Source organism: Mirounga angustirostris, unplaced genomic scaffold, assembly GCF_029215605.1.
Source record: "Mirounga angustirostris isolate CCGP_5_RB_7025 unplaced genomic scaffold, mMirAng1.0.hap1 SCAF_1, whole genome shotgun sequence".
In the NCBI taxonomy this organism is placed as follows: Eukaryota; Metazoa; Chordata; class Mammalia; order Carnivora; family Phocidae; genus Mirounga; species Mirounga angustirostris.
This window is the reverse complement of record NW_026991709.1, coordinates 117,432,435-117,442,954: the sequence shown is the minus strand read 5'-3', so window position 1 is coordinate 117,442,954 and position 10,520 is coordinate 117,432,435. Positions and strand designations below refer to the sequence as shown.

At 43.6% G+C, this 10,520-nt stretch overlaps 1 protein-coding gene across 1 annotated transcript in view; it reads right to left on the bottom strand.

The window, feature by feature from the left end:
• Nucleotides 1-634: 634 nt before the first annotated feature.
• The window catches only part of SLC9A9 (solute carrier family 9 member A9), a 559,615-nt gene continuing 549,729 nt past the window's right edge, over nucleotides 635-10,520 (bottom strand). The window contains exons 15-16 of the mRNA XM_064586786.1: nucleotides 4,109-4,214; nucleotides 635-2,328 (exon numbers count right to left, since the gene is read on the bottom strand). Of these exons, the coding sequence (XP_064442856.1) occupies nucleotides 2,107-2,328; nucleotides 4,109-4,214 (328 nt within the window). The 3' untranslated portion in view covers nucleotides 635-2,106. The remainder of the gene's footprint in view (nucleotides 2,329-4,108; nucleotides 4,215-10,520) is intronic.

Sequence of the window (10,520 nt, the reverse complement as noted above, 5' to 3'; positions counted from 1 at the left end):
AAACATGGTAAGAAGCTCAAGGAAAAACCATCAGTCAATTAATTAATTAGGGTCCTCTTTAAAGCTCTAGTAATGAGTGCAAGCATTAGTGGCTTGAATAAAGCTTTGCCTTTATTATTCATTAGAAACTGGCAGTAAATAATAGGTTTGAATTTCACAGTCCTCATGCTGCTAATCAAAGCACAAGATCTTAAGATCATAAATTATTATCCCTCACAACAGGAGCATAAAGGGAATTTGGTTTTATGAATTGCTAACTGGGACACTTGCTAGCCTCTCTCTGGGTCTTGGGCTGATTCAGAGGGAAGGAGGCTGGTAATGGCACCTTGAAACTGGAACATGGTCTTACAGATTGGACAGGGCACAGTTTCCTCAGACTCACAATATTTTACCTACCTGGAGTCAGGGGGATAAGTGGCCCGACGCAGAATGAACAGCTCCTCATTCCCCTTGTTGGTAATGGTTCATGATGTCCTATGGCCCAGGCTCTTCCTGGGCCATAGGACCCTTGCAGCTCCCTTATGTTATCTTCCACTGCCCACTTCATCTGGCATTTCAAGTAGAAAGGCTTCAAACTGCCAATCGGCATGGGCAGAGAAAATGTCTTTAAGTAAAGCATTGGCCAACACAATCATACTTTATAACAAAAGTTTATTAGGATTAAGTCACATTAGAAAACTTCATGCTTTGCCACTTGCCATATTTACCCGGAATGACCAGATTATACTTGGCTGAGTATAAAACAATTCGTGCCCTGTACTGTTTAGAAAGTAAGAAAACTGATGCACGTAGCAGTGTGCCGGAGACCACCATGGTTAATAGCCTAACAGCTGGTCAGCAAAGTGCGTGTTGCTTCTGAGCTTTGGGCCTGAGGAAGACATCATTTCCTTCCTCCTCCAGAAGCAGACCCATCGGAGCCTGGGCGTTGAAGACTGGAGCCTGCTTTTTTTGGACTTTAATGTTAACATCTGTATTTCAAGAAAAGCTAGGCTTGAGGTATCTTTATAGCTTCAAACGCACAGGTCGTGCAGCTGAATTAAAAGCTATTGTGTTGGTCTGTCTGTCACGGGCCACGAGCCACCTCTCACAAGGGGAGTCCTGATGCTGTGTCCTTGCCTCCTCAGTGTGGTCTACGCATCATCAGCTCTGCTCCTCCAGCTTCTGCTTTTGCTCATCAGCTGTGAGAGCTGGAATCGGAGGGCAGGCTGGGACTCCGGCACTGCCATGTAGAGACCAACCTGTGCCGTGAGTCTCATCACCCAGCATACAGAGGGGACCTGCCAAAGGGCCAAGAAGTGACTCAAGTGCAAGCAGGGGCAGGAAGCCTCATTCTTTAGATAAAATATAGTATGGGGAGAAGAAAACAGCTTTCTCTGGGAGGGGTCCTACCAAGTTGCAGAGCAGAACTGCATTGAGTGCAGTGTATGCCCGGCTATAACCAACCAACCCCTTCCTTCAGTAGGAGAAGTGGCTGGAAAAGAACGCCAAGGGGAACAGTGGGTCACCACCCAGCATGGGTTCTGTGAGGCCATCGACAGTGGTATCGATCCCTTGTGTGGGCTTTGCAAATAGCTCTGAAGTCATTAAGAGCAAGTGAGAGTCTAGGTTTTTATAATATACAAATTTCACTTACTAAACAACTGGGCATTCCCTTCAGTTAGGAGCCCACATGTTTATGTTCAGAAACTTTTTTTCCCTGATTTTTAAACTCTCCCTAATGAAGGGAATAAAATCCGAAATCGAAATGAAGGGCCTGGAGAGCTATCTACCAAAAAGAAACACCTGCAGACCCAGCACCTCTGTTCCATCCATGCAGCAGCTAGATTCCTAACTCCCTCCCGTCTCAACCCTCCCCACCCTACCCCCCCAATTCACTAATAAAAATGGCTGCTGTCAGAAACTTAGATTCAGTTGCATAATATAGAAGGATGATAATAAATTCTCACTTCTTCAGGCACCAGAGAATACTTGTGACAAGGTTTTGATTCTCTCCAATGTAGGCTCTTACTGCATCGTCCAGCCCCTCCTCAGCACTGCCTCCCCAGCTTGGCTCGTCTTCCTCCAGGAGCCCCACATGACTTGGGATCACATCTGCACCGTTCACCATTAGTTCAGCTGGGACTGCCCTGGCGTCTGCTCAAGCTTGAGTTCGTAGCCTCCTAGGCCGAGGTCCCCCTCGTAAATGTTGTCCTTGCTTGGAGTCTGCGGGGAAGCTTTCTGGTCCAGGCTTGCAGGAGGGCTGCAGGGCGAAGTGGCTTGCTCCTGGTAACTCATGGCCAGTTCGTCCTGATTCACAATGCATTCCACATCTTCCTCTTTGAGCTGTTCCTGCAATTTGGGAGGAGAGAAAAGTGACTTCGTGAAGAAGAACACAAGAGCTGTCCAACAGTGTAAGAATGGAGGGTGCTTGTTTTCCTTTCTTAATGGCCCTGTCTTGCTCTGGCTGAGGTTCCTCGGCCCCCGGCACTGATGGAGCATTTCCCGTGGAAGACCTGGCCCCGGGACACAGTCACTTGAGGCCTCCAGGCCTGGCATGAGAGCTGGTAGAGAGCACGTGCTCACTGAGTGCCTGGGTTAAGGGAGTCAAAATAAAATTCAGTGGATTTCTTGAACTGGTACCCAACCAGGTTGAGAGGAGTTAGGAGTTAGAGGAGGCACGTCAGTGTACGGAATGATTCTCAACGTTGGTTTTGTAACACTTGTGCCCATCACTAAATTCTCAAAACACAGTTTCTGTTGTATTTTATTTGAAAAGTGTGTCCTCACAGCATGTTTCTTGCGATGAGTGTCACAAAGCTAAACATGGTTGCGGGGTGCCTGGGTGGCTCAGTTGGTTAAGCGTCTGCCTTCAGCTCAGGTCATGATCTCAGGGTTCTGGGATGGAGACCCGCATCGGGCTCCCTGCTCAGTGGGGAGTCTGCTTCTTCCTCTCCCCCTGCTTCTGCTCTCTCTCTGTATCTCTGTCAAATAAATAAATAAATTCTTAAAAAAAACCCAAAACACAAAGCTAAACATCGTTGGAAGTCACGATAGTAGATAATGGCAGAAACTAACTAGATCTAGCCAACATAGGTTTCCTCAGATGGAGTTTTCCTTGAAGGAAAGAATTAAGATCTCCACTCTTTCATTGGCTTTGGGAAGGCCATACGAAATTACTCACAGAAGGAGCCCTGGTTAGGTGACCGAGGTTAGTGGTTTCCAACATTCAGATGTACTAGAATCACTTGGAAGTTTCACTGAAGCAGATGCTGGGCCCCAAGCTCAGAGTTCTGAGGTGAGGCTGGGGATGGGGGGCTGAAAATTTGCATTTCTAGCAAGTTCCCAAGTGATGCTGAGGCTGCTAGTCCAGGGACACACTTTTGAGAACTGCTGCCTCAGGCTATCGTGCCCAGAGCACATCTGAGATGTCTTTTTCTCTCTTTATGCAAGGGGGTGGCCAGCTGGACAACCTCCAAGGGTGCCACAAACTCCAAGACTTTGCTCCTCTCCAATTCCTGACTGGTTTGTTGGTAATGATTCTAATTGCTTCTCAGCATTTTTTATTCCACTCCCTTGAGCTATAAAGCACAGGCCTCATATTTATTTTTTATTTTTTTTAATTTTTAATTTTTTTTTAAAGATTTTATTTATTTATTTGACAGAGAGAGAGAGAGAGAGAGAAACAGCACGAGAGGGAACACAAGCAGGGGGAGTAGGAGAGGGAGAAGCAGGCTCCCCAAGGAGCAGAGAGCCCGATGCAGGGCTTGATCCCAGGACCCTGGGATCATGACCCGGGCCAAAGGCAGATGCTTAACGACTGAGCCACCCAGGTGCCCCAGGCCTCATATTTAAAACCTCAAAACACAGCAGTTTGTGAGGACATATTACTTCTTTTACATTTTCTAAATTCATTTTATGGTTAAAAATATTGGTCACAATAAAAAAAATTGCATTAAAAAAAAAAAAAAAGACTGAGCCCACATCAGCAATATCTGAAAAGAAAAGAGATATGCCTCTTGGTGCAGTGAATTTTAAAATGCTTCCTCCTCAAGCTGGGAAGTAATAGTCCTGAGGTTCTTGGGCTCATCAGTATCCACCAAGCCTGTCCCACATCAGGGTAGTTACTCACCCCGTAGGCCTGAGGACTGGTGAGCAGCCTGGAAATTGGACCGCACCATTCAGGTAATGTTGTGGTCAGTGGAGGACCAGCGTGTGTTAAAATTGGTTTCAGATATCTGTAAAGCCTGTTAAGGAATACTTGTCAAGAAGAAGTTAGAATTTAGTTTCCCACCCAGCACAAACCTTTGCATGTGGCGAAAGAGACAGTTATGTTCACCTTTAAATCCCCGACTCCCTCATTTAGGAGGCAATTTGGCTTGCAAAAAATTGCTGTTTATAATCTTTGCTCCACACACTTTTCCAGCCCTCCTGGTAGCCTTTAATCAGAAAGAAATGGGAGTTGGGCCAGCCAACATCAGAGAGAGGGGGTAAATGTTCCTCTTCTCCTCCCCTCCCCCGCTCCATGTCTCATCCATTTGAGACTGCATTTCGTAAGAATTATCTTAAACACCACAGAAAGGATTGTGTTCTCTTAAAACTGCACACATAGCTTAAGCCACCAGTAATTTTCACAAAGAAGCAAGAGGTATTTCATAAACGCTCAGTCATTTTAGAACTGGGTAGTGAACATAGATTGTTTTCCGAAATACTTTATTTTCACTATTCAATACAGTCGCTTTATACTTCATACGTCAATGCGTCTCCATACAAAATTATGTAAATAAACTGGTGCCAGGTTCATTCTATTCTCTAGCACCTGTCTTTCTTATCTCTTCATCCCAAAGTGCTCTAACAAGTTAAAAGAAAACCGTGTTCCTCTAAAGCCATTATGTTTCCCTCCAATCTAGCAATAGTGAAACCCCTAGAGGCTGCCTCAGGTTGCCTTATTATTTCTTTTTTTTTGCTCAAAGGAAAGTAGTGGACTTATTTCACCATTCCATCAGACACAACTTTTAAGCTTGATATTATTTCCTCTGCTGGAGAATATTTCACCTCATCAGCTTTCTGAAAAGCTATAATAAATAGGGAAAGGGAAAAAATGGAAAACAGTTAACATTGGTTGGCTTGCGAAGATCCGAAGTCACCCCCAGGCACTGAGGACACGAGGAGATCTTGGAGATGGCTCAACTAGAACCCATCTAGAGCTGGACACCGCTCCGTCATTGCTGTGCTGCCCTGAGCGTGTGGACAGAGAGAAGGTGCAGCCTCCAGGGGCCAGGCATCTCGTTGTCTCTGGCCTCAAATCCTTCACCACTATCCTAGTTAAGATGCAAGGAGAGAGACTGAAAAGATGCTTAAGAGAGTCCATAATTCCAGCTGCAAATGGAAAACTTGACACTTCCTTTCAGATGGGTGACTCTTGTGCCCAGCAAAGGACCAGGGAAGATAATGAAGTTCAGAGCCTGGCATGCCCTGTAACATCTTTTGAGTATATCTACGACTCTGGAAATCCTGTGACAGTCCTTCCATTAATTTTCATTACATATTGTTATTTCCTTCATTTTATGGATGGAGGAATTGGGGCCTAGAGTTAGAATGATTTTAAATAAGCCAAAGGCTCCTGTTGCTATTTGAATCCACCACCAACATTGCTAGTGAAAGAGAAATCATCAGGGCAGAATCACGCATTCGACCAGCTGGTTCTTTAGAGAGAAATGCTTGCAGACCTCATCCCTGCTGGTGAGCTGCAGACCCTCTCACACAGGGGCACGTGAGGACACGTGGTCTTATTAGTGTTTATGGTGTGTGTAAGTCAGCGAAAAAATACTCTTTTGGGGAGGTGAGGTGGGTATAACATATGTGTACAACTGGAGTGTAAATCAAGAAAAATCCAGCCAATTTTATTTCAAGATGGAGAAGTGGCGGTAGGTAAGCTATGTTTCTAGAGACATCATATAAAAAAAATGAAGAGGATCGTCAAGGTTCTAATTGTTTCAGGGGCAACTTCCACTATTTGAGGTTCTCGGAATATTGAAAAATTAAAATGAAAAAATGCCACAATAATGTTACAAAGTAAAGCTCAAATTTAAACATTTAACATTTAAATGAACATTTTTTTCTTTTAATCTTGATGAAGTATCTCTTTAACTCTATGTGTAATGTTATTGGAGCTAATACTTAATGACAAAATTTGTAGCTTTTTGTGAATCTGGGGCCTGGACCAAATGGGGTACCATTTGGCCTCTTCTGGACAGGTTCTGGGATTTTTGACTCAGAACGCCTCGGCCTAACTACCAACTCTGCCACTTTACTGACCGTCTGACCTATGGTCGAGTTATTTACCCCTGTGAGCCTCAAATGTTGTTGTGAATATTGATGGGAAATAACATTATGTAAAAATGGTTTTAAACTCTATGTGCTATCCAAATGCTGTTTATTTTATTTTAAAGATTTATTCTCTAAAGAATACTTCTGAGAAATTGGTGTCTCAATCGTTGTTCAGATAATAATGGGGAAATGAGACTGAGGGTAGAGATGAGAAAATGGCCCTCTGGGCATTTGGTGTGGCCTTGGGACGCTCAGGCTAGGTTGTAGGTAGGAAATTTAAGGCGCTCCTACCCCAAAAGTAGCTATTTGGGTTAAAATTCGTTGTGCAGGCAGCTGGTATGAGGTAGTAGGTGAGAGGTGGGCAGAATCTGTTGATGTAAGACTCTTCTAGGAAACTCACAATGACATTATGACTGCACTGCTGTCTCAGTAGCTGTGAGTCAAAGGAGTGAGGCATACTCGGTGTGGCAGCGAGTGGGATTTGCCAAGTGCCACGAAAAGCCACGGCAGATGTGGCACAGAATCGATGCTGAATTTCCTGGTTTGCCCAGTGCTTGCCGTATATCATGTGCTCAGTGGGTGTTTGTTGAATTTCTGATACAGAAAATATGAGTGAGGGAAGTAGATTCTGAGTAACTTGACAAGAGAAGACAAAAGGGGGCAGATTACACTGTTGGTGGGAATGCAAGCTGGCGTAACCACTCTGGAGAACAGTACGGAGGTTCCTCAAAATTTGAAAATAGAGCTACCATATGGCCCAGCAATCGCACTCCTGGGTATTTACCCCAAAGATACAAGTGTAGTGATCCGAAGGGGTATGTGCACCCTGATGTTTATAGCAGCAATGTCCACAATAGCCAAACTGTGGAAAGAGTCAAGATGTCCATCGACAGATGAATGGATAAAGAAGATGTGGTGTATATATATACAATGGAATATCATGCAGCCATCAAAAGGAATGAAATCTTGCCATTTGTAACGATGTGGATAGAACTAGAGGGTATTATGCTGAGTGAAATAAGTCAATCAGAGAAAGACATGTGTCATATGATCTCACTGATATGAGGAATTCTTAATCTCAGGAAACAAACTGAGGGTTGCTGGAGTGGTGGGGCGTGGGAGGGATGGGGTGACTGGGTGATAGACACTGGGGAGGGTATGTGCTCTGGTAAGGGCTGTGAATTGTGTAAGATTGTTGAATCACAGATCTGTACCTCTGAAACAAATAATATATTATATGTTAAAAAAAAAAGAAGATAGTAGGAAGGGAAAAATGAAGGGGGGCGGATATCGGAGGGGAGACGAACCATGAGAGACTATGGACTCTGAGAAACAGACTGAGGGTTCTAGAGGGGAGGGGGGTGGGGGGATGGGTTAGTCTGGTGATGGGTATTAAAGAGGGCACGTTCTGCATGGAGCACTGGGTGTTATGCACAAACAATGAATCATGGAACACGACATCAAAAACTAATGATGTAATGTATGGTGATTAACATAACATAATAAAATAAAGTTAAAAAAAGGGGGGCAGATTATAGCCAACTAATGAGGTTTTTCTGAGGATAAAAGGCTAAGAAAGTTTAAAGTTGAAGATGGACCTCTTGGGTCTGAGTTATTAGGCTGAAGGGACCATGAAAAGAGTGGGAATGGCATGAAATAAAGTGGTTAAAAAATAAACTTATGTTTTACTCATTCATTTGTTCCTTCATACGCTCACATGTTTTTGTTTTTGTTTTATGTGCCAAACTAGTGAGGCATCTGCACAAGGAAATGGACACTTGCATTTAGAATGGAAAGCTTCCTTGTCTCCAGACTGTGGTCTCCTTGAGGGCAGGGCTGTCCCATTCATTTGGATACAGTGCTTGGCACATTTTAGGTGTGCAAGAAATAATTGCTGAATTAATGAAGACAACAGGCTCAGAGAGAGGAAAAGAATTGCTCAGTGGAACCCAGCCAGAGAGTTAAGGGCAGAGCTGGGCCCGGGATCAAGGACGTTTCCATCACACAAAGCATCTTTCTTCTGTTACAGAGACACTGAGTAACAGATCTTGTCTGATTGGACAACTGATTTGGAATTGAGGAATCAGTGATTTTCAGAGTTCTTTATTGCTGAGCAATGTCTGGAAAGTGGCTGGGTCTCCAGGGTTACCTAAATTATTAAAGAGTAAGAAAACTCTTTTGATCTACAAAAAAACCCCGACTGCTGATTTTGCAAAATGTGTTATTTTTTCCATCAGGTTCTAGTATATGTGCGGGGAGGGAGATTCCCCATTGGGTATTTTTAGTGCAGTTAGTTTTGCTTCTCTAATAAGCTAGAAATGTATCAAGATGAAATGTGAAGCTCTGGGGGAGGGGGGGAACAATGACTTTTCCCATCCAAACGGCATAGGTTTGGGAATAGCAGTTTGGTTCAGGAGATGTAAGTAAAAGCTAGAATCTACCCAGAGTTTAACATGCATGCAATAAGGAAGACAATTAACAGATGCCATTTTTTCCTTTGGCCTGAGTTATCAGAAGGTCCAGAGCTAAATTTAAAAATACTTAACTGAACGAACATCCAAAATTCCTGGTAATGTTGATTTCTTCCTCTCTTTTGTTTGTTAGTTTTTGTTTTAATTATTTTAAATCCTCATGTTTTACCCATTGTAATTTGCCAAAACTAATGAGTACACAGCTTGCTCACCCCTATGCTTCCTATGACACAGTCCTACATAGACTGGAGAGATGCAAAAACCTTAACCAAAGAGCCAGCTCCACAAATGAATGTCTGCCCCTTTGAGGGGACTAAGCCCCATTGCCCCCTACCATAGGCTGAATGTTTGCATTCTTCCCCAATTCATATGTTGAAGCCTTAACTTCCAGTGTGATTGTATTTGGAGAGGGGGCCTTCCCTTTGGGAAGTAATTAGGGTTAGATGAGGTCATGAGGAGGGTCCCCATGATGGGATTACTTGCCCTTATAAGAAGAGATACCAGAGTCTGTTTGTTCTCTCTCCACGTGTCTACAAAGAAGAGGTCAAGTGAGCATACAGTGAGATGGTGACCATCTTCAAGCCCAGAAGAGAGTTCTCACCAGAACCCAGTCATACTGGCACCCTGATCTCAGACTTTACCCAAATAGTAAGACCTCTAGAACTGTGAGGAAATCAACATCTGTTGTGTAAGCCACCCAGTCTATGGTATGTTGTTACGGCACCCTGGGCAGACTAACACACTCCCTCTCTCTGGCCCTCTTTAAAAATCTCTGAGAGCCCTGAAGAGCTATATTCTATCTCGGCTTTCTCTAAACTCGCCTCATCATGAAGATTATCTTGAACATTTGTTAAGAATTCAGATGTCCAAGTCCTCCAGGGAGATTCTGATTTGGCAGGTCTAGGAAGTGGCCTGGAACTATGTATTTTACAGAGAGTCTGTATTTTTTTTTTTAAGATTTTATTTATTTATTTATTTGAGACAGAGAGAATGAGAGAGAGAGAGCACATGAGAGGGGGTAGGGTCAGAGGGAGAAGCAGGCTCCCTGCCGAGCAGGGAGCCCGATGCGGGACTCGATCCAGGGACTCCAGGATCATGACCTGAGCCGAAGGCAGTTGCTTAACCAACTGAGCCACCCAGGCGCCCGAGAGTCTGTATTTTAAGTGCCCCAGGTGACTGGTGATTAGGCAAGGATGGAACACAACACTCTCTCTCTGGAGTGTTGCCCTCCATAGGAGATTCAAATTTTAAATAGGAAGAAAAAGAACATGGTCTTTTAAATTTACAAAGCTGTCATTTTTAGGGTGAGGGTAGGTATAAGGTAAGCCCATTTGGCCCAGAAATCCAAGTCTAGCTAATATAATGGCCTCTGCCAAACGTTCCATCTTGTCTGTGGGATGGGTCAGTGTCTGGGCTTGTGCAGGAAGACTGTGCCTATTGGGAGGGTTTGCATGTGTTTGTATGTATAAGCTTGATACATGGTCTTATTATTTGGGATAAAGTACTCATCCCTGGATAGCTGTGTAAAGAACAAAAGTATATTTATCTCTGTGTAGGCTTTTCAAGAACAGACCCTGAACTCTTTCATTTATAAAGCATTTCTATATGCCTTATTTTTCTCCTTACAGTTGTAGGTGAGAATTATAGTCCCATTTTACGGATTAAGAAATATGTAAACAGATGGTTTTTCAATTCTTATCTATTCTTTTTTTTTTAAAGATTTATTTATTTATTTGAGAGAGA